This window comes from Pan troglodytes, chromosome 3 (assembly GCF_028858775.2).
Source record: "Pan troglodytes isolate AG18354 chromosome 3, NHGRI_mPanTro3-v2.0_pri, whole genome shotgun sequence".
Lineage (NCBI taxonomy): Eukaryota > Metazoa > Chordata > Mammalia > Primates > Hominidae > Pan > Pan troglodytes.
In genome coordinates this window covers 187268513-187292976 of record NC_072401.2, presented here as the reverse complement: position 1 = coordinate 187292976, position 24464 = coordinate 187268513, and the positions used below count along the sequence as shown (strand labels likewise).

At 39.0% G+C, this 24464-nt stretch overlaps 1 protein-coding gene across 50 annotated transcripts in view; it reads left to right on the top strand.

The window, feature by feature from the left end:
* SORBS2 (sorbin and SH3 domain containing 2) overlaps nucleotides 1–24464 on the top strand; it is a 370848-nt gene that overhangs the window by 305660 nt on the left and 40724 nt on the right. For 23 of the 50 annotated variants that reach the window (XM_063810052.1, XM_063810049.1, XM_063810048.1 and 20 more), the window contains 4 exons: nucleotides 1037–1226; nucleotides 3908–4022; nucleotides 20018–20067; nucleotides 23597–23784. In XM_063810052.1, coding sequence (XP_063666122.1) covers nucleotides 1037–1226; nucleotides 3908–4022; nucleotides 20018–20067; nucleotides 23597–23784 — 543 coding nt within the window. Of the gene's footprint in view, nucleotides 1–1036; nucleotides 1227–3907; nucleotides 4023–11609; nucleotides 11769–12481; nucleotides 12566–15217; nucleotides 15275–20017; nucleotides 20068–23596; nucleotides 23785–24464 lie in introns of all 50 variants that reach the window. The other 27 variants (XR_010156778.1, XM_016952610.4, XM_016952609.3 and 24 more) reach the window with 5 other exon arrangements.

Genomic DNA, 24464 nt, shown 5'->3' with positions numbered 1-24464 from the left:
CTCTTTTCATTTGCTGTGGAAATGTGCATGGACTTTCAGGAGAAGCGAACGGGTACAAATAGAATTAGCTCCAATGATTGGGTGCAGGAAAATTTAGAATTTTTATAACTGTTTTAATATTGAGGTTTGTGTCACATTAGTGATTAGTGAATGGAACAGCAGTGACATATTACTTTGTACAGCCCTACAAGCTGATCATTTGATCAGTGGACGAGTCAACTGCAGCTAGTCTCTTTGCTCTCTACTAACCGTGCAAGCCATGGCTTCACACCTTGCACTTTTCTGCCTTTTTTTCTATACCATCCCTGCTCCCCTCTTGCCCTGCTCACTGAAACTCATTCAGGGCTGACTCTGGACTCTTGGGTTCCATAATACCTTCTCTGAGCAATCTACCACCTACTAACATCCTTTAATTCTTACTATGTGTTTTCTTCATTTGGTCTTTATTATCTTTTACCAATTATTTTCCATCATAATTCTATTTGTGTCTGATTATCCCAGGTGCACTCTAAGCATATTGAGGACTCATGTTTCCTTGTACCTTGCACAGCACTTTATAAACACAACTGTGTGCAATATTTTGTTTGACTACAATTAGCATGTCAATTTTCATATGTAAATCAGGGTTTTTAAATTATTAGAAGATATTTGGAAACAGTTCCGTTTTTAATCTTGCTCTGAAAACTGAACCATTTTCTTAGTGTATACAATTGAAGAGAAAATTTGCTGAGTGCTTATAAGTTTATTCCTAGTACCAGTCTGAATTATTACTAGTTCTGAAATAATTGACAAAGATTTACTGTAATCAGGGCTTAGGTACAGAATAAATTTGTAATTAATAAATTAATGGAAATTAGTACATTAATATTAATAAATTAATAGGAAACTACCTTCTAATGTATGCATTATGAATATGCTTATTGATAATAATTTCTATGCAATCATTGGCTATTTTGAGGGGGACAAATAATTTAATTCATTTTTAAGAGGTTATTTGCTTCTGTTTTTTGTCTGCTTTTGTTTTTTGTCATGATAGGTCTGTACAACCCACCCTACAGTGCTCAGTCACACCCTGCTGCAAAGACCCAAACCTACAGACCTCTTTCCAAAAGCCACTCTGACAACAGCCCCAATGCCTTTAAGGATGTGTCCTCCCCAGTGCCTCCCCCACATGTTCCACCTCCAGTCCCACCGCTTCGACCAAGAGATCGGTCTTCAACAGAAAAGTAAGGCATTTCCCCCCAGGGTGGCCTGTATTTCGCTTAGGATAAAAATAAGGCTGTATGGCATTCAGTAGAAGAATCAGTGCACCTGTCACAGAGAGAGTGGATGTATAATCTTGCTAGTCTATACATATACCATATTGACCTCCTCTGCTGAGATTGTAGCAAATGTTTTCCCTGTCTTGTTTCATGATACTGGAGTGCCCTAAATTAGACTTGAAGTAATATGGACACATTTTCTGCTTTTTGATCAATACATACATATAAGAGACAAGTAAATAGAAATAATGGACATGTACTTCCTTTGGTGTACCAGGCTACAGGCTATGCAGTTCATTTTCTGTTTCCCCAGGTCTATTAATAAGAGACATTTTTGAAAGCAAGGAAAGTTATTCAAAAATCATAATGAGGCATTAGTTAATAAGTGTCTGTGACTTGTTTCTACCAGTTTTTCAAGCTAATACGAGTTTTCCTTTCTCCACTGAAATATTTTTATACAAACTATCTGCATGAAAATAAAAATTTATAAACACTTTTTTATTGTGTTATTTTTACTGGGATTATGACTAATACTTCTACTTATAGGTAACCTTCATTGAGCGCTCATTACAAGCCAAGCACTAGGCTAAGTGCTTTTTCTGTGTCATATCATTTGATTCCGAGAACAACCCAGTGAGATACTTTCTATTTTAAAGAGGAAGAAACTGCAGTTTAGAAAATGGTAGGAACTTACTCAGCTCATGCAGCTCGTTATGTCCAAGCCAGGGTCCAAGCTCAGCTCTGATTAAACCCAAGGCCTATGCTATCCTAGCAATTAATAAATAAGAATATAACAATTATTTCTTATTAATACTGGTTAAGTGTTATCATACCCATTCCAGAAAAATTGTATTCAACACCCCGTTGTACCATTAAGAGTAATTGATGATCAGGCCAGGCGTGGTGGCTCATGCCTGTAGTCCCAGCACTTTTTTTTTTTTTTTAAATGGAGTCTCACTCTGTTACCCAGGCTGGAGTGCAATGGTGTGATCTTGTCTCACTGCAACCTCCGACTCCCGGGTTCAAGCAATTACCAAGTAGCTGGGATTACAGGCACCAGCCACCACGCCCGGCTAATTTTTGTATGGTGTTTCACCACCTTGGCCAGGATGGTCTTAACTCCTGACCTCGTGATCCACCTACCTTGGCTTCCCAAAGTGCTAGGATTACAGGCATGAGTCACTGCACCCAGCCAGTCCCAGCATTTTGGGAAGCCATGGTGTGTGGATTGCCTGAGGCCAGAGGTTCGAGACTGGCCTGGCCAACATGGCGAAATCCCATCTTCACTAAAAAAAAAACAAATAAAAATTTTATAATAGAGTAATTGATGATCATATAGGGCACAGCATCCCACCAAAACACACACATCGTGTGTGAAAGGGGTCTCATTTTAATACCAATCTCCTCAGGATGATTATGTGAGGCCTTAAAATTGAGAAACAGTTTTCTAGACACAAATTGTTATCTTTGTCATCAAAAAATAACCAAAATTAACGTTTTGATTTAAAGGTATTACCCATCTGATATGTTTTGTTAAAATTAAATATCTCATTAAAACATATGATAACCTCCTAAAAAATTCCATATGGCTTTCATATGTATTATCTCATGTAATGCTCAAAACTCCTCTGCAAGGAAGAACAACACATTACTGCTGTCTGTGTTTTACACAAATGGAAAAAAATGAAGACTGAGAAAGTTTAAGGGGTCTTGCTCCATATCACTCATGAATTTAGTAGAAAGCTAGGGCTTGCCCCTAATTCTGTCTCTTAGAGTGTTTCTATTTCCAACGGGCCATGGAGCAAGAATTTCATTCCATTCCATGGAAGCAGAATTACCCCCATCTACAGTCAGAAAATCCTTCCTCCTAAAAATCATGGCCCCTGGGAGGCTGAGGAGAGAGGATGGCTTGAGCCCAGGAGTTTGAGTGAGATGGCAGCGAGCTATGATCACACCACTGCACTCCAGCCTGGGCAACAGAGGAAGACTCTGTCTCGAAAAAAAAGAAAAAAAAAAGAAGCCTTCTTCTTTAGCTCAGCAGCCTAGAAAAGCTTAATTTTGTGAAACCCTTTTTTGAAGCTTTCCTTCGTAAGTCTTCTGACAGCCTCTTGGAAGATATTCCTTGGGGGAAAAGTGCTGGTTCCCATGAGTGAGATGTTTGACTCTGGTTTTTCAAGGCTCACACCAAAAGACGACCTCCTGTTCCACACTGCCTGCTCTGGTGCACGCCAACCCACATGACACTTCTGTACTCTTCCCAAGCGATGATCCCACTTCAAGAAATAAGATCAAACATGGTGTGTGCATTACTCCTTGTCACTTTGGATCAAGGATCACAAAGGTCACAAAGTGATGGGTTAAATGCTCATAGTTCAGCAGAGCATACTGCCACCAATTTCAAGCACAAACATACACAGCTGCCATTAGGAACCCAGGGACTCACTCTCTGCGCGTCTACAAACCCCTCATGTGACTTTTGGAGCCAGTGGCGGGGGAATGTGGCATTTTTCGCAGGTTAACTTTTTATCCTGAGAGATTTTTTTAAAACTATGCTAAAAGTAATGTTGAAAACAGATAACTGGTTTTACACAATTGCTTTAAGCAAAAAGGAGTATTTTAATGTGTGATTTGTTGTTTATTTCTAGGCATGACTGGGATCCTCCAGACAGAAAAGTGGACACAAGAAAATTTCGGTCTGAGCCAAGGAGTATTTTTGAATATGAACCTGGCAAGTCATCAATTCTTCAGCATGAAAGACCAGTAAGCACTTGTCATTAAACAGAATATGCCAGCTCGCTGGGCTCCCAGGGCTCCCCAATAAACCTGAATTTCAGACCCATTAGCAATTTTTGTCACAAAGGTAATCACTTAGAAATCATGTTTATTTTGTATCATGATTTGTACATCTCATCTCAGAATTGAAAGATACATGTTCTAATATATTGTCTTTACTGACCAAATACAAGTGTGTGTGTGTGTGTGTGTGTGTGTATTTATATATATATACACACACACACATGCAGGTGTATATACATACACATATATACACATGTGTATACACACACACATATATATATTTATATGCAAGATTCATTTGCATGTAACTATAACTGTGCCTAATCATTAATCAGAGTTTAACTTTTAAAAAAGTTCATAAATGCAATACTTAATTGCTATCATAGCTTGCTAATGAGAAAAATCATTAATTAATCTCCCCAATATACATGGACCCAGGCAGTTCTATCCCTTGTTTTCCATATTGGCTTTTTAATATTTCTTTGGATGAAGGGAGAATTTTCCAAATGCCCTTTTCATAACAAGTTGTTTTAATTGCTTCTTATTAAATCCCTCCTCAGGTTACCAAGCCTCAAGCTTCCTGATTGATTGTCATTCTAATGGATCAAGATTATATTTCACTTTGCATTTAATTATATGCAAACAAAAATATCTATACACTTAAGAAGAACCACTTGCCTCCTCGAAGCGCAGGTTCACACATAGGTCTTCCCTTGGCCTTCTTTAGTTTTGATTCCCCAATACTCCCTTGCATGTCCTTTGCTTCCCCTCAGAAATCAGTGCCCTCAGGATTTTCTTTGAAACTCCACAGTTCCTCTGCATCTCCTTCCAAACCTACTTCTAGGAAAACATTTGCAATCAATTGCAATTTACTCTCATTTTTGCTTTAAAAGAATTTTAGGTGTCAGTGAACAGGAAAAAGAGAGTTTTCTTTGTGGAGCTCCTTCAAGAGTCTCCAAGAAATCACACTCATATATAATCCAAGGCCAGCCCTGTGGTTTAATTGGAAACTCTAGCCTTGCCACACCCAACATGAGTGTCCTTGATTGAGTCTTTGAAACCCTGTGTTTGTGGTTGTGTTCTGGAGAAGCATGTTCAAAACCTTATCATCAGATAATTCATACATGATATTTGTCTAAGCCTTCTTCCCCTTTCTTTAAATAACTCATATCTTTTAGAGTAACTGGACTACAAAAGAAAAACTGAAAGAAAAAAAAAATCATTGATTTGCAGGCACCATTGCAAACTTGTAACCCATTTACTAGTTTCTATGATTGAGTATCATGCTACTCTGAAATTTCCAGAATGACAATTGAGTGAAAACACAATGTCATCATTGCATAAAATTGAAAACAGTGAAATAATACATCTCAGATTTAAATTAAATAACAAAATTTTAATGATCTTTCTAGTAATTTATGAGACTCTTAGGATAACGAACATGGTAATGGTATTGGAATGCTTTGGTAGCCGTGGTGTCAGGAAACAGGATTGGTTTTAGACGCTCTCCCACCACGATGTTTCTATTATTTAGTCATTCAGTAAAACTGACTGAGCACCAGCTACATGCCAGGCTTTACGTGAGGTGCACAGCGGGGAACAGGACACACTCTCTACCTTGAGGAACTTCAAGTCCATCATTTAATATCTATGCAAGACTAGATCTGAGTTTGTGCAAAGTAAACAGCCTCTTATATGGTTAAAACAGACGCACACCTAAAAAACCCTCCCTTTGCTCCCTTTAGGGTTTATACATTGACCCTATCATTGTGATTGAAATTCTCACATTACTCTTGTCTTTGGGTTAAAAAAGACTTTAAAGACTCCTCGTTTTACAATAGCAATAATAATAGCAATAGCAATCATTGTAAATCTTTATTGAGCACTCACTGTATGCCAGGCTCTGTAATTAGTAATTTATGCCTTATCTCATGTAAAGTTTCCAACAGCCCTATTAAGCAGACACATGGCATTTCCATGTTACAGATGAAGAGACTGAAACACACATTAGCTCGCCTTGCCCCAGGGACACGTGGTGGGAGCCAGAACTAGGAGTTGAGCCGAGGCATACTCATGCCTGGTGCACTTGGTCGCTGCTGTACAGCCACTCCCGGTGTGGCTGAGCAGGAAACACATTGAAGTAGTAGTTATTTGATTCGCTTATTTGATGATTTTGCAGTATAAATTAATTTATTTATTGGCTAATTTATAATAAAGTATACCTGAGTTACTTTATCAGAAACTTAGGCCCTAAATAGTTACCACACAGGACCAATAGATGTGACTGGTTGTAAGACAGGAAACTCTGGAGCCATGAGTGTGACAGAGATTCGAGTGTGGCTAGGTCTCTGCAGCCACAGGAGAAGATAAGTAGAAGGAACTTAGAAACTTGGAAGGAAATGAGAATGGCTATCTTATGGAGAAATAGAAAGAACCAAAAATGTTAACCCTCCTAAACAATTTTGGAGAGGACCAGCCTTAAGCAGAATGGTTTGAGCTGGCCATATGGGACATGTTGGGCAGCCTTTCCAGTGTAGGGCCAGCTCATCATCTTTTTAAAAAAATTAGTCCTGACTTCGTTTCAATTGCCTCTATAAATTAGAAAACAAAAAGAGCCAAGTGGGCCGTGGTGATGTAGAGACTGGCCGCGTACTGATATAGTTTACATAAGATTCTGATGTGTTGAAAATACAGGCTAGAGGTTGAAGAGCAGGCGTGCTGAATGAGAGTGGCGTCACAGCGATGGCCAGTGCTGAGGGGTATCAAGGTCTTATTCATGCATTCTCATGTCTTTTGACTCCAAGATGGCTTGGAAACATTCCTTTGCTCTTTTCATTTTCAATTTTTGAAAAATATACACAACACCTGGGCAATTCTGTGTTGCTCTTTTGAATCTCTACGTGGCCTCTCCATCTGCCCACTTTTCCAAAGGGTCATCTTGGGTTTTCCCCTCTCCTGCAGTGGACTCAGTGTTGCCTGCCAGGAGAAGTGCCACTGCCGCTCCTCTCTTCTGGCCCACAATTGTCTGTGCCTGGACTACAGTGACAGCCACCTGATTCATTTCCCTACCTCTCCAGTCTAGTCTCCACACCACAGCGAAGGCAATCTTTAGAAAATCTTTATAAAACCTCCAGCTCAAAATTTTCTCTGGCTCTTCACTGTCCTTCGAGCAAAATCTGAAACCCTGAGCATAATTTATAGAAGACCTGTGATTGGGCTCCAGCTGACCTCTCCAGCCTCATCTCTCCTCCCACCCTCCCTGCCTCGCTAGGTTCCAGCTGCACAGAGAACTTTCAATTCCCTCCTTGCTGGGCCTCTGTAAAGGCTGCACCTCCCCACCAGGAAAAGCTCTCCCCACCACCTCTTCCTTCACATGGAGAATTCCATCCCATCCTCCAGGTCCCAGCACAGTCCCACGTCCCCCAGGGAATGTGCCTGACTCCTCTGCATTAGGTTGGAGGCTCTCCCTACTGTGTGCCTATGGCACACTGTGTTCCTCATGAGATCTTGAGCTTCTTGAAGGCGAGGGCTGTGACTGGTCCACCAGTTGTATCCCAACACCTGGCACAATGCCTGGCCTGTAGCAGGTGTTCAGTGAATATGCATTCGTGGAATTTCTAAGTGAATGAAGGAACACAGGTTTCACCCTTGCAGTCAGTGGAAAAAGTTGGTGAGGGACTGAATCCTTGTTCTGTTGTTTATCCATGAAGCCTATATATTTCTAGTGCAAAAGGCCCAGTGGGTCTCAAAACATTCTTGGAGGGGTTTGACACACTGCTATTAGTAGTGACTCATAATTCCACGATTCCCTGGGATACAGAGGAGGCAGGGGGGTAGTACTGTTTGAACAAAAATCTCCCCAAGACCCTGGCAAAGAGATCTTCCTTAGGAATCAGTGGCATATGCGTTTATGTTCTTTAACAGGGAAAGTAAAAGTGAGCGCACTTTTTTGAAGCTCATAAATACTCATGTGACTGTAAATTTAGAAATGTTAATTAATTGGGCCTAATGTTTGATCTGGAAAAGTACTTAGCAGTCACCAGGAATTTGCCTTGAACTGATTCGAACCACAAATCAGAACCGTATTTCCACAATTTAATTTTTCCATGAGACAATCATAAAAACTCTGCTGGGATTATATTACTAAAACCTTTACATCCCATTGCATTGGATATGTTTGTAGGTGAGTAATGTTAAATTTTAAAAAAAAATTTAATAAAGCATTTGTTTAGGACCTCTGTATGCTTGATAAAGTAAAAAAAAAAAATATGAAAATGTTACCCTAACCTACAATAACTAAACTTGAACATAATGATAAAAGCAGAAGAAAATAGTCATTGAAAACACTGTGCAGAGTTGAAATGCAATTTAAACCCTTAATGAACTTAAGCTTCTTTATCAATAAAGATTGTCAGTCAATACTTAACTATAAAAATTTAAGGAGTTTCATCTGATGACCATTAAGAATTATCCCAACTAATAATGTATATAGCATTTATTGTGAAACCACAATAAATATAAAACACGGTAGTCAATGTCATTAAAACTTAAAATGGAATGAGCATAATTTGAAAAACAAAATAGCCCTGGCACTTCTTTTTGTTTAGAACAACGTATAGAAAGCACATGCCTCACTGAGAATACTTAGTGGAATCTCGATAACCACAAAAGCAACTAAATGCTTTTAAATTATAGAAAACACTAAAATTTTTAAAGTTGTTCACCCTTGGTAGCTTTTAAGTAAGGATCACTTGTGATTTATAGTTGTAGCTTTTCTTGAACACATCCTCTTGCACTGATGACACAAAGTTAGTTTTAAACGGAGGTTTGCTGGTGGGTTTTTTTTTTTTTAATGAAAAGAAACAACAACAAAAAAATCACACCAAGGTTAGAAAGATGCATATCAGTATCTTTGCTCTTTTGCCTTTTATGAGCAATTAGAATAAACTGTAATCATACTTCCTAAATGAGTTTCTGAGTGTTAATATTAGTGCTGTACTCAAAGGAATGTCCATGTTCCACATGGAAAGTGTTAAATTACTGAGATTAGTGATTTGTGTGCATATCCCTCTGTTGACTGACCATCTGTATGTGTGTCACTGACTGTTGCGAGGCTTCTGTGTTCCTTAGCAGTGCCTCCAGGTCACCATAGGACATTTAATTATTGCATGACTTAAAAGATTCAATACGGCAACCACAGCAAAGAGAAAATTCTAGTTCTGCCACTAACACTTCCTTTAACACAACTCTGCTCAAACATGTGCCTTTCATTGCATTCCAAAGTTATCGATAATTACCAGCTATCATTGTTTTGGGTGTTTTCTCTGCTAATTTCTATTGGCACGCATTCTAGATAGTTGCCCATTGTAACTATAAATTGACTATTTAAATAAACAAAAGCATAATTCATGGAAAACTGCCATTCTAAGGTATGATGCAAGATGGTAGATATTCTGCTTCCTTTTCCATATTCTATCATAGAGATGCATTACTATAAATCAGGACTTGGTATATCCATTTGTTACATATTTTCTTAATGTGGGAGTCAAAGTGAAGCTACATAGCTAACAAGTCTTATTCATTTAGTAAGTTGGCTGCCCTCTGCTGTTCATAATGTTTCTTAAACAGATTCGTTTCCTCTAAGAGAAGTTTCTATCTCCCCTTAGCAAAACAAAATACTATTCTTGAAAACAGAAGTTATAATAATTAATGATATCATTCAGTGTGTAACATTAGAAACTATGAAGTTTAAAAGAGTCAGAGGTTAGTTTTCCTGTAGAAGAAATAGTATGTCTCTCTAAACAGAAGAGAAATTACTGGAAATTCTCTCTCCTGTCAGTTACCCTAAAAACCAGCTCCAGCAAAGCCATTTCACGAATAATTATGCATCTATAATGATCTAAATAATAATTGGAGAAAAATAGTATTTTATTGACATTAAAATCTCAATTAATACTATTGCAACTATTGAATCAAATATAAATTGAATTAAATTTTTAAATTCGACAGAAAATAGCAAATTGGTTACTAGAATATTTTGTCTCTACCAATTTCACTATTACTTCTGAGGTGTAAACCAAATATAATACTGGCATAAAGAAGGAAAAATATCTCAAGATTTCTAGGCATTTTCCTATGTCTAATAGGATGTTCTCTCTGAATTTATTTATTACAAAAATAACATTATGACAATAAAGCAAAATAATATTTAAAAGAAAGAAAAAACAAACAGTCGCAATACCAGAACACCATTGTAGTCGTTTGTGTATGTGTGACTTCTTTACTGTGTTCATGCAGAGACAAGCTTTGTAATACCATTGTAACTACTGTACAGGTGCGTGGTTAGATTCCGTTTTGACTGCTTGGTATCTCATTGTGAGCATTTCCCAGGGACACTACACAGTCTTTATAATTATGATCACTACATCTTTTGGATAACTTAGGCTTTTGCACTATTTTGTCACGATGCCTCAAACTTTTCTATCATTGTCTGTAATTACTATTATAATCTTTTATTATAAAATATTGAAACAAAGTCGCATCACTAAAAACACTGTGAGTATAATTTATTAAGTGTAGACTGTGTATCGTTAGCAAAACTTGTAAATGCAACGAGTCAATAAAACAGTAGAACAATGTCAAAACCATGGCTTTTGTTGGAGTATGGAACATTTCAAGCTCCCAGCACTGCGAAGGTTACATAGCATTTTTTTCACAACCAAGATGTCGCTATTCAATCTAAGTCCCTGAGTTTCTTTAAGAATTGTAAGCAAATGATATTGAATTGTTCTGAAGCAGTGAGCACTTAATAGTCCTCCTAGAATATGTCTTGGGAGTCACAGCTCCTCTCCTAGCCAGAGTGAATGGCTTTTAGGGAACCATATAATTTTTCTTAGAATTTTTTTTCTGACCTTAAGATACTGTACTCTTCAATTGTACCACACTTAATTAGTGTCATATAGTAATTATCAAAGAAGTAATAACCTGTGTATAGTACTTTAAGCTCTTAGATTTACTATAAAATCAGCAGCCTAAATCAATCTAGTCAGCCATGTATTATTTGAAAATATTAAGGACACTGCTGGGTAAGGTAAACACTCAACATCTGTTTTCTATTACTAGAATAATTGTATGTATTTTCTCTAACTGTTTATATTAACACTGCTAGTTTTTTCATCTTAAAAACAACATTCAGAAAGCTCTGCAGGGAAGCAGGTCAATTATAAAACTGGCTTTTTCTCTAAATTAGAACATCAAGGAAACCAAGATGGGATTTTACCCCAAGCTCCCTCCCCTTCCCCGCCATCCACGGTATTGTGAAAACCAGATCCCCTTCTCAGCTCAGAGCAGGCAGCCGGGAGGTGAATCCTGGGGATCCACTCCTGGGGGTCAGGGCTTCGCAGCGGCCCGGATCGCTCCCGAGGCCTCTGGGTCCCTAGGGACACTTCGCCGTCCGGAGTCCTCTCCCCTCCCGCGCTGCCAGGGTGTCCTCGCGGTTCCGCCCAGAGCCTCCATCTAATGAACCAGTTTCTGCACCCCTCTTTCTTGCAGCCCCCTCTCCCAACAACTCCGACACCTGTTCCAAGGGAACCTGGCCGGAAGCCTCTTTCTAGCTCCCGACTCGGAGAAGTCACTGGTAGCCCCTCCCCTCCGCCCCGGAGTGGCGCCCCCACACCAAGCTCGCGCGCCCCGGCTCTGTCTCCCACCCGGGTGAGCTCCTTCCTTCCTTACCTTTCTTCATGCCCGGCAGAGGTGCAGGTGCAGCCCTTGCTTGCTCAGAGCCTGGCGACTCCCACTCCCCCGGGTCCCGCTCGCATCCACCCAGGCCCCAGAATCTTCTCATCCACAGGCCCCTGAGAGCCCCCCAATGCCCTGTCCCCCTCCCCCAGCTCGCCTGTCTTCCCACCCCTCCCGCACCCTTCCCCATCCCAGGCTTACCACCTGCCTGCACCCGAGTGAATTGTCTGCAGACTGCGGGCTCCCATGCTGGGGCTGCTAGCCACCAATGAGAGCAGGGACGATGAAGTGACTCGCCCAGAAGAGCTACTTGGTGACTGGGTTGAGCCTATTCCAAACATCAGGCGTGCCAGCCAGACCCAGTCTCGCTGCCGCAGAGAGTGGTCCATAGTTCATGCCTCAAGCGTAAGTGGATCAACTCAAGCAAGAGTTGCCCACAACTTATGCCAATCAGAAACGATGGACGCAGGAAACAGCTAGGGACCCCCTGCCATGGAGCTCGCCTTCACATCCTCATGTTACTCGTTTTACTTTACTTCCTCCGTTCTCTCCTGCTGAGGTTCGTGGGGTGAGAGTTGATGCATGTTTGCGTGTCAATGCGCGCGTGAGTTTTTCATGCCACACAGCGTTTCCCTCACTTTGCTCAGTGTGCCTTTTCCTTCCCTTTTCCTTCACATCTGCTCTAGACTGATCGCATAAATCCAGATGACATAGATTTAGAAAATGAGCCCTGGTATAAATTCTTTTCAGAACTGGAGTTTGGACGCCCGGTAAGTGAGGCTAGACTATTAATATAAGAAAACTAGGAATATGCTGTTTGATTTCTAAAATACAATTATCAGGAGACGTGGGTGTCATTCAGAGAACAAAGGCCGAATGTATAATGTATACACAAACTTGGTACAGCGTAGTCCAGGTTCATTTCTGTACCAAATGCTCAAATGTGCTCAGACATTTCCTATGTGGTTTGTAGGTCATTCATTAAGATTTCTTTATATCTAATGCATTACAAGTTCAAAATGTTGAGGTAGTTTCTGTGATGGAATATTCAGACAATTATTACAGCTGTATAGAAGATTTGTATTTGTTTACAGTCTATTTGGTCTAGTTCAAGAAGAGCACCTTGACATTGAGTCCTGTTTGCTGAGCAAACATCAGGCACCTGGAGAGTGCCGGCTTCTGTCTTCATTATCTCCTCGAGGCCTCGTGATGTCCCGCCAAGAAGAAGAAAATGGGGACTGGAGGGGTTAAGTAATGTGCACAAAATAGTAAATGGCAGAGTAAGAAGTTAAACCCAGAGCCTGCTAAAGAAAAATGAAAATCTCTGGGCAGTTCTCACTATAATATACTGCCAGAGTAATCCCACTATAAAATACAGTCACGTGTTGCTTAAGGATGTGGACGGGTTCTGAGAAATGTGTCATCAGGTGGACTTGCCATTGTGCAAACATCGCAGAGTACTTACACAAACCCAGATGCTAGAGCCTGCTACACGCCTAGGCTGTGTGCTATGGCCCGCTGCTCCTGGGCTACAAACCCGTACAGCAGGTTCCTGCACTCCATACTGTAGGCAACTGTAATGCAATGGTAGGTATTTGTGTACCTAAACATATCTAAACATAGAAAAGGTATGGTAAAAATACAGTCTTATAATCCCATAGGACCACCATCATATACAGGTGCATCGTTGACGGAAACGTCATTATGCAACACATGACTGTACCTAGTTTACCATTAGGGATATAAGGAAAAAAAAAACTCAGGAAGTCCTGTGGATCTTAATTTCCAGACTTGCTAGTGAAAGCCGTCACAACTTCTCTAATCCCCAGACTCCCGCCAGAGGAAGCCCCGAGGTTGGGCCTTATTGCTTAGCCTGTTTGGGATAAAGAGTCAACTTGAGGCCGGGCGCGGTGGCTCACGCCTGTAATCCCAGCACTTTGGGAGGCCCAGGCAGGCGGATCACGAAGTCAACAGATCGAGACCATTCTGGCCAACATGGTGAAACCCCGTCTCTGCTAAAAATACAAACATTAGTTGGGCGTGGTGGCGGGTGCCTGTAGTCCCAGCTACTTGGGAGACCGAGGCAGGAGAATCGCTTGAACCTGGGAGGCGGAGATTGCAGTGAGCTGAGATCGCGCCACTGCACTCCAGCCTGGGCGACAGAGTGAGACTCCATCTCAAAAAAAAAAAAAAAAATAGTCAACTTGAGGTTCAGTTAACAACTTCCCTGATTAGGAACTGTATCCACCAACAGCAGTGCATTTGATGTGTGTCAGTTACACACGTTTTTATGCGTTTTAGACTCTTAAATAACATACCAATTACACTGATAGTTTTTTTAGAAATCAGGATATAACCATTTCTATACCATATGCTGATTTATATACTTGCATATGGACCATATATGGTTTACTGATTGGTGATGGTAGTCTCTTTTGTCCATTAAACTGCAAAGGAGACTTGGTTAGACTCAAGGTAGCTTATTGAACTGAATCAAAAGTGACTGTAAATGAATATAAACCAAAGAATTTTTCTTAGGTTTATTATCTCATAGGAAGAATGTTTTCTCTCATTTTTTCTCATTTGTATCTTAGTGTGAATGTAAATGTATTTTATTTCAAGGAAAAACATTCTCTAGCTTTATTTTATATGTATTGTTGCTGTTGGTTAGAAAGTTTATAGGGACGGCCAGGCGTGGTGACTCACACCTGTAATCCCAGCACTTTGGGAGGCTGAGGCAGACGGAACACTTGAGGTCAGGAGTTCAGCCTGGCCAACATGGTGAAACCCCTTCTCTACTAAAAATACAAAAATTAGCTGGGCATGGTGGCATACGCCTGTAATCCCAGCTACTCAGGGGGCTGAGGTGGGAGAATCACGTGAACCCTGGTGGCAGAGATTGCAGTGAGCTGAGACGGTGCCACTACACTCCAGCCTGGGTGACAGAGTGAAACCCTGTCTCAAAAAAATAAAATAAAATTTAAAAATTCAAAAAGAAAGCTTATAGGGACTATTCTCTACTGAGCCTAAGTTATCAGCATTTTCCATAATCATTTTCAGTCACACATGGAAACTCACCAGCATGCTATCCACTTGCTCCTTTAATGTTTCTTTAATTTACCTTGCATTCCTCTGTGGCCAGAGACTAGGAGTGCTAATGAAATTTGACAAAATGAATTTATAAATATACTAATTGAACACTAGCGAATTTTCCCAGTGCTTGAGAATATTTGCAGACGTTGCACACTTCCTCCCAGCTGCCCCCATTTTGCTCCATTCATGTCATTCTGTTTGTGTAGCTGGTGCTGTCAACACTCAATTTCTAACTGTTGTCACCTTTTCCACATGTTCATTCCTTGCTGCCATTGACTCTCCTCCATTCCATCCCTACACTTCTGCTTCTGTGGTGCGTCTACACCCAGCCTCCTAAAAAGCCTCTGGACTATGTTCAAGATCATTCTTCTGGTGTTTTCAATGAGGTAAAAACACGTTATTCTCTCTTTTTCAGATATCTCCCTTAGAGGCTGTGGCTGTGATTCTGCACATCTGTGTTTTACAATTCTCTGTAATGTCTAAGCTATTTTTGAAAAAAATCTATCTTTGCATCATTATGTTGCATCCAGTATCATTGCCTGGACATTAATTATGCCAGAGTTGTTGGCTATCTCTGGACTCTGGGTGAAGAATCATTCCAACCACAACTGCTAGTTATACTATTCTATGTAGTTCTGGTATTCAGCAGTGTGAAAATTAAAAATCAAAAGTATTAGTCTTAGTGCATATAGTAACCACCTCTTTTTATGAGACAGAGTAAAATACTACTAGAAGGCTTCTTAGAACCATTCTATTATAATGCTTGGAGTGTGGATAATCAGATGCCTATGTCCCATATATTTCTAAAATTTATTTTTATTCTTTCATTTTCCTAAATACAACTTACGGATTGTATTATCAGTCAAGAATAGGGCTGGCAAATACCTGGAAATTGTGTATCACAACTTCCCAGTTTCATACCCATGACAGACATGACTACTCCTTTTCAACACTGTAATCCAGGCAGCCACTATAACAAATTATCATTGGCATATAAAATGAAATGCATTTGCAATCTCTACTTAAGAGCCTATAATAATCAACTAGGTGAAAAATTTACGGCAGCCAACGTATATTTTTATTTGAATCAGAGTTTTATTTGAAAGAGAGAATGATACAGGCAGAAATGATTCAGAGTCAAAAGCTTGTTACCCTGCTCTCTGCAAAGAAAAGCAGAAAATTACTTTAGAAAGTGGATAAATGACTCATTAGAAGACACAAGCAGAAATGGCACTGTTTTGCTAGCCATCAGCTATATAAAAGCCTCCTTGCAAGGAACTCTTAGAAGCAACTAGCATGGGAACAAAGTAAATAAACTGTTTTTTGCACTGTAGTTGCTCTGTGGTCTTAAGTGAATACTATAACACAATAAATATCTTATTTTCATTAAAAGTCTCAAATATGTGCAACTGGGAAACACAACCAGCAGAACCTTTGTGTTGTAGGAGGTACTACTGACACATAGTGGTGACCACTGGAATTGCAGGTATAGAGTCTTAAGGAAATATGCAAATTTCTAGCGTCTCAATTTGCAATTTCAAATTATTTACCCTGTGGTAAACATCAGAGTGTGTGTTAAAACTGAGAAGCGATCAAAATATTTATATATTAAATAAAAGGTAAAATAGAGTAATCAGGAACATTCTGGGTTATTAAATTCAGTTATTTCTAAAGGCTTACATTTTATAGCCAGGCAGGCAGGCATGTAATCTGAAGAAAATCAAATAAAACAAGGGGTTATATTCTGTATGTTATGTTACCTTAATATCTGCAGAAAGAGTCTTATTTCAACATATGAACAACCCAAGAATTTATTTTGAAATTCAGTGTGGTCAGATATTTTTCTCAGATATTTCTAGGGTGTTTTTAAGGTAGTTGGTTCATAGATGACTGAAATGGAATTTAGAGTGCATCATGTCCAACTCACTCATTTTTCAGTTAAAAAAAAAGTAGAGTGCAATAATTTTAAGAAATAAGTCCAAAATCACATGGTAAGATAGTGGCAGAAAAAAAAAAATATCTCTCTTAACCTTCATTTCTGTGCTATTTCCTTTATATCATGCTTTTCAGCACTTCCAAGATATATATTTAGAGGATAAATCTTTTAAAAACAAATTACTTACTTAACATTATTTCTTGTTAACTATTGAATTCCTGTGAAAAGAGTTCTGTTAATTAATATTACACAATAATTCTTGGGCATAAAAATAGTAGAAACTTAATTCTATGCATTCTATTATGTGATGGTAGTGGCAAAAAAAAACAAAACACATAAAAAGCACTTTGCCAGTAGTTGATCTATTTGCCAGTTATCTCTGGGATTGAGAGGGGGTGCTGTATGATTCTAATAGCATATGTTAACTATGTTATTAGTTTCACATTATAGTTTTTCAGAATGTAAGAAAATATATTCTCTTAAGGTTCTGGATTTTGTCTTTAATAACCTTTTGTTATTAAACATTTCTGGTAAAAACAAATGTAATTGATTAGACATTACCTTAGCTACCATTTATCAACTGCCTGGTATATACCATGAATAACATAGATTTTAATCCATAACTGGAAAACTGGCATTAATGAAGAACAGTTACGGATATTTAAGCAAAATTTAAACTCATAGCTACTTAACAGAAAGAGTGATTCAGTATCTGTACTTCACTAAATTGACCTTCTAAGTGTGTTAAAATAATGGTAATATGTAAATAGTAGATCATAACTGGTAAAATTTGTAACCTCTTTTCTGGAGATAATTTTCATTTTGGGATGAGTACCCTTCTTACAATTATTGTACAAGTTTTTCTCTCAGTCATCAATCTAGATTTTTTACTCTTATCTTACAATTTAGTACTGAACTTTCTCTGAGTGTACATGAAACCGCAAAACTGGTTTTAGTTTATTTTGAATGTAGAAACCAGTACAAGTAGAAATAGTAGTTTCTTAGCCTAACCCTAAAACACGATCAGTTCTTACACTATGTTTTATTTCACATTACAATATTGTTTAGGCTCATTATAAGTTGACAATTCAAATTTTCTGATCACTGTAGGGTTGTTCTAAGAGTGTTGTGAACTTCACACTTTTTGGTGATCAGCTGTGTATGAGGGTGTCCCACGAAAGCCGTGATCTGCACAGACGCCGATGCTCTCAGGCTCTTCAGTGTCGCTCTTCTGCAAACGAGTAGAATTAATATTTCTTAATTGTAATATAATGATCTGATTTTTTTTTTTTACTTGTTTGCTTTCTTTCATATTTAGTATCTATTTTTCTACCTTCCCAGTGTCTGATTCAGAGCTCAGCAAATTAAAATAACCATGTACACATATCAGACTAGCAAACCAAACTTTTCTCCTGATTTTATATTTGTTGAGAACCTAGAAATCTAAATATTTTCTAGGAACTAAAAATATTAGAATCCACTTTTTCTGTCTAAAAGGAGGATGGGAATATTCTCATGCAGAGATGCCTTTGTTTCTAGACAAGATTCCATTTTCATTTAGTAAGATAGAATTAAATTAAAATATTAGTTAATAGAAGCATAAGTTATGCAAAAGGGACCTTGTAAGACTGATATACATACAGAATTGCAAAATTGTATTGTTTTAATTGATTAATTGGTGCTAATTTACCAATTAATAGAAAACTGAGTTATAGAAATAGTTTGTAAAGTGAGATTTGATTTCCACTAAGTAGATGTTTAATACTCTGATAAAATGTTTCGAGATGATAGCAACTTAAGACAACATTTGTCAAACCTTGCCTTTCTGGCTGACATTTTTAAGCTTTCATACAGACAAATGTTTTTAAACTAGAATTCCAGTTCTTCATCAAACCAAACTTTATCTGTGATGAATTGATCATCAAATATGACCAAAGGCAAAACTATCTATACTTGGTATACATCTCCCTATACTTTCTTTATACTTCTGTTTTGTTTTGTTTTGTTTTTGTTTTTGTTTTTGTTTTGTTGTTTTTTGCTTTTGTTTTTTTGAGACGGGGTTTCACTCTCATTGCCCAGGCTGGAGTGCAGTGGCGCCATCTCGACTCGCTGCAACCTCTGCCTCCCAGATTCAAGCAATTCTCCTGCCTCAGCCTCCTACGTAGCTGGGATAACAGGAATGTGTCACCATGCCTGGCTCATTTTGGGTTTCACCACGTTGGTCAGGCTGATCTTGAACTCCTGACCACAGGTGATCCACCCACGTTGGCCTCCCAAAGTGCTGGGATTACAGGCATGAGCCACTGCACCCAGCCATCTCCCTATGCTTTCTGGACATCATACCACAGTGTCACCTCAAACACTGGATAGCTCAGTGTCCTCTCTTGCCTTTTAGATATTTTAGCAATTATCCCAGCAGATGCCATGGAAAATAAAAAATTCATGTTATCATTTTTGCTTACTATCTATTTCAGTGTATTATTCAGAATGAAGGAAAAATTTAAAAGTGCACTTTAAAAAAGTTATATTTTGCTTCATTAGCTCATTTATTTTAAACTAACCCTGAACTCACCTAATTGTAAAAGTATAACTATTTACCTGATTGAAGTACCAGGTACTTTAGTTTCTTAAAGTCAAACTCTGTGGGTTTTATTTAAACGTCATCTCTATGTTGACAGATGAATGGTGTCTTAAGTTCTGCTTATGTGTTACATTCTGAAGACAATACTTGGTAACAACAATAACAAAAACTTTAAAATGTGATGTTTTATAAGGATTGAATGATGACTACAAATTTTTTAAAACATCAAACCATTCCTTTCTGTAGGAAATTTCTATTTACAGTCAACAGGTAAGATTCTGCAGTTCAGGTTGTAGGATAACTTTAGCTCTTATTTCAGTGTCCCTGAGAAAATATTATTAATTTCCCCCCATGCAATGCTTGGGTTGTGGATAATTTGAGCTACACAGAGAACTGCAATGCATTATATCAGAAGGGAAAGCAGATAGGTCCCAAGTAGAAATCAGGTCGCATGATATCTCTTTGGGAAGACATTTTTATAGTCATAATGAATGGTACTTTCAACCTCAATTTTTATAACATTCTTTTTAGGATACCTAATTTAATGTTGACAAGTGAACAAAATTTTGCCACGGTAAAATTTTTCATGGCGCTATTATCCTATCTTAACAGGCCTCCTTGTATCAGTCCTCTATAGACAGAAGCCTGGAAAGACCCATGAGGTAAGAATCTTATTATGTTGTAGCAGAATATTCTATACCAGTGGTTTCTTTTTCAACAATAAAATTATTCAGTGAAGTAGTAATGAGTATCATATATCACTCATTTTTATTTGAAGTACCATGCCTCATGAAGTTGTTTTATTTTGTTTCAGCATCATTTTATATGATCATTTCAAGAATTTCTAAAAAATTAGTGAACTAATTATAAATTCCTTCACAGACTGAGAAATCCTTCTCTTCCCTTACTCCCCTATACCCAGTTTTCTTTTCTTTAGATGGGAATTATAAGTAACTAATTTTCAATGTTGTTAAATGGCCCTTATAATAATATATTTGAAAAAAATTATAGATTAAAAAGTGTTATACACATATTTGTTAATCATACTCTGACCACACAAATCAGAAATGCTTTTATTAATACTACCAATAAATGAGGCATAAGTACAAAACATATTCAATCCTAAGACAACACTATGGTTAAATACTATTGTCCCCACTTTATCTCTGAGGAAAGTGACACCTAGGCTTAGTAACTTACCAAGTTTACACAGTTGGCAAGGAGAGAGAAAAAAAAGAAATTGAGGCAAGATAGCTTGTCACCCACTAGGCCTAACTTCCCTCAGAGTTGGCCTGAAGTAAGTTCTGTTAGCTTTAAATATCACACTTTTTAAAAAATATTACAAAATTCATGGCCAGTCACGGTGGCTCACGCCTGTAATCCCAGCAGCTGGGAGGCCGAGGGGGGCAGATCATGAGGTCAAGAGATTGAGACCATCCTGGCCAACGTGGTGAAACCCCATCACTACTAAAACTACAAAAATTAGCTAGACATGGTGGCATGCCCCTCTAGTCACAGCTATTCAGGAGGCTGAGGCAGAAGAATCGCTTGAGCCTGGGAGGGTGGAGGTTGCAGTGAGTCGAGATTGCACCACTGCACTCCAGCCTGGCAACACAGCAAGACTCAGTCTAAAAAAAAAAAAAAAACAAATCACAAAATTCAGACATGTTCAGACATAGTTCAATAGTAATATTGAATAATACAAACTCCCAGCCATATTGTAACATCAATAACAAATATTTATGTAGTAGCATTAATTTACCCTTCTATGTAGATTTCTTTGTGAATTGGGTCAATCATAAATTGGGTTTCTGAGTGCCATCCAACTGCAATAACATCCCTGAGAAAGGAACTCTGGAACCCCTCCTTTTTATCTTGTGCCTCTATCTATGCACCTAAAATATTTGAATTTTGGAGTTTTAATCTAATCTACAGATTGCCGTAAAGACACACAGACCCTCACATGACAGGACAGTCCCAGCAAAAACAGGTCTAGGAGATGCATCCTCTTCAGAAGAGGACAAACCAGTTCTGAGGTCTGCCTCTCCGCTTGCTTCCGTACATCCCAGACACATGTATTCGCTTTACCATTTGTAAAGCTGAGATAACAGCATATACCTCATCGGTTTGCTGTGTGGGCTAAATAAGACAAAAACATAAAGAAAGCACATAGCATTCTGCTGGGCTCCATAGGAGCTGCGGTTGCCGCTGTTGCTATTATCACTGTTGTCTACACAAGTCTTGTCTAAGAATCCAGTGATTTCATGCACAAGTGTGCTGTGCCATGTGTGGCTTCATTCATTAACATTTGTCTTAAATGATACTGTACTCAAACTCAAAACCATGACAGAAACTCCCTGCTGTTCTAGACTATTGACAGTATTTTATGCAACTGAGGGGAAGGAATCTTTAATAGTTAATTTGCTGACCAGATTACTGGTACTGATTGATTGACTGACTGATGAGACAGGGTCTTGCTCTGTTGCCCAAGCTGGAGTGCAGCGGTGCAATCATGGCTCACTGCAGCCTCGAACTCCTGGGCTCAAGCTATCCTCCCACCTCAGCCTCCTGAATAGCTGGGACTACAGGCACATGGCACAACTGGCTAACTTTTTTATTTTCTGTAGAGACAGGGTCTCACTAGGTTGTCCAGGCTGGTCTCAAACTCCTGACCTTGAGCCATCCTCCAGCCTTGGCCTCCCAAAGTACTTGATTACAGACGTGAGCCATCATACTCAGCCTTCATTCATTATTTAAATAAAAAATGTTGGAATTCCAATATAACATCTTCTAAAGCTAAGATGATAGAGATGATAGGACAAGCTGCAGGCAACCCTTGAGGTGAGAGAGATTTTCCTCTCTTGATGTCTTTTTTTTTTTTTTTTCAGTTATTTCCTGTATTTGGTATGCCCCTCTGGATATATTCATGTTGTTAGAACTCCACTTTATAGAGAAAAGATACAAGATACAAATTATAGCACTGAATTCTCAATCAACATATTACACTATAGGAGAATTTTGACGTTCAAAGATGTTTAAAAACTTAGGTTCACACAAAAACCAGCAGGTGGTTTTCTTAGGAGCATTATTTATAATTGCTAGAAGTTGGAAGCAACCAAGATGTCCTTCAACAGGTGAATGGATACATAAACTGTGGCGCATCCATGTAATAGAATGTGACTCAGCAATACAAAGAAATGAGCTATCAAGTGACAAAAAACACATGGAGGAGCCTTAAAAGTGTATCACCGAGTGCAGGAAGCCAACCTGAGAGGCCACATTCTGCATGATATCAACTGGGCATGGTGAAAAGGCAAAACTGTGGAGGCCGTGGAAAGATCAATGGGTGCCAGGATGAGCGGGAGGAAGGGAGGGATGAAAAGCTGGAGGACAGAAGCTTTTTATGGCGGGAAAACTATTTTATATGATTGACACATTAAGGATGGACACACATCATTATACATTTCTCAAAACCCATAAAATGTTTAAGACAAAACATGAACTCAAATGTAAACTATGGACTTGGGGTGACGACGCATCAGGATAGATTCATCAATTGTGACAATGTACCCACCAAAAGAATAAGTAAATGATAAGGGAAACTGTGAAAGAGGAAAGGGACTATAAGGAAACTCTCTACACTTTCCAGTCATTATTTCTGTAAGCCTAAAACTGCCCTAAACAAATTTAGTTGGCCGGGCACAGTGGTTCACGCCTGTAATCCCAACACTTCAGGAGACTGAGGCTTGAGGATTACTTGAGCTCAGGGGTTTGAGACCAGCCTGGGCAACATAGTGAGACTCTGTCTCTACATAAATAAGAAATTTTTAAAAATTAGCCAGGTGAGGTGGCCCCCACCTGTGGTCCCAGCTACTCAGGAGGTTGAGGCGGGAGTCTCCCTTGAGCCCAGGAGTTTGGGGCTGCAGTGAGCTGTGATTGCACCACTGCGCTTCCAGCCTGGGTGACAGAGCCAGAAGCCATCTCAAAATAAATAATAAGGTCTATTCATTTTTTAAAAGATCTTTCTAGAGAAATCACGTTGAACATCAAGGGATGAGTTCCTAGCAATGCAGTTTTGGGGATAGAGGTTTAGGAGTTACGCCATTGTCACTAGCACGTTCCACCGGGTTTTCTGGTGCACACCCGAACCTCCTCCAGTGCCAATCAAACAGATCTGATTCCTTCTTTCAGTTCTGCAAGCATGGCCAGTGACTTCAGGAAGCGGAGGAAGAGCGAGCCTGCAGTGGGTCCACCACGGGGCTTGGGAGATCAAAGTTCGAGCAGGACTAGCCCAGGCCGAGTGGACCTCCCAGGATCAAGCACCTCTCTTACAAAGTCTTTCACTAGCTCTTCTCCTTCTTCCCCATCAAGAGCAAAAGGTGAGCATAGTAAATGAAAACACAACAATTTACTAGTTTACGTTTTAGCCTAGAGCACTGTGTGAAAGCTGGCCCAGTGATAGTGGCATGTGCCAGCTCCCACCTACAGTGTCTGGAATAAAATATAGTTTTAGAACAATAGCTTTCTTCCCACCCAGACTGACTCAAGCTGGCGAGCCACTTAGGTTGCTTAAAGAACTCTGACTAGCATCTGCTAATGCTTTTTTCCCCCAAATAGATCCCTTTCTAAACAAATTCAAAGTATCAAATAATGTATCATCAGGCTACTAAAAGATGTATTTTGTAAACATTGACATATAGTGAAAATTTTCTAATGTTTCTACAACTAACAAATCAGTCAAATTTATAGGATAGAAATCACAAGCAGCAACAGAGCAAATTGTTGCCTAAAATATACATTGGTTTGGAGGGTTTTAAAAAATTATTCAATTCTAGATTTTAAAAAAATCCGACCTATTAATTTCTTTAGCCATTTGCTGTATATTTTGGGCCACCTTCACATGAACAGTGGAGCATACACCTCCTGCAATGTAACATAGTGGTCAGTTCACAGCAGTTCACAGTCAGGACTAATTGGTCCCAAACCATAATTACATCACTGAGGAATCACCCAGCCTTTTTTTCTGGATGGCCCATCTCCTCTCTGCAAGTGTAGGGAG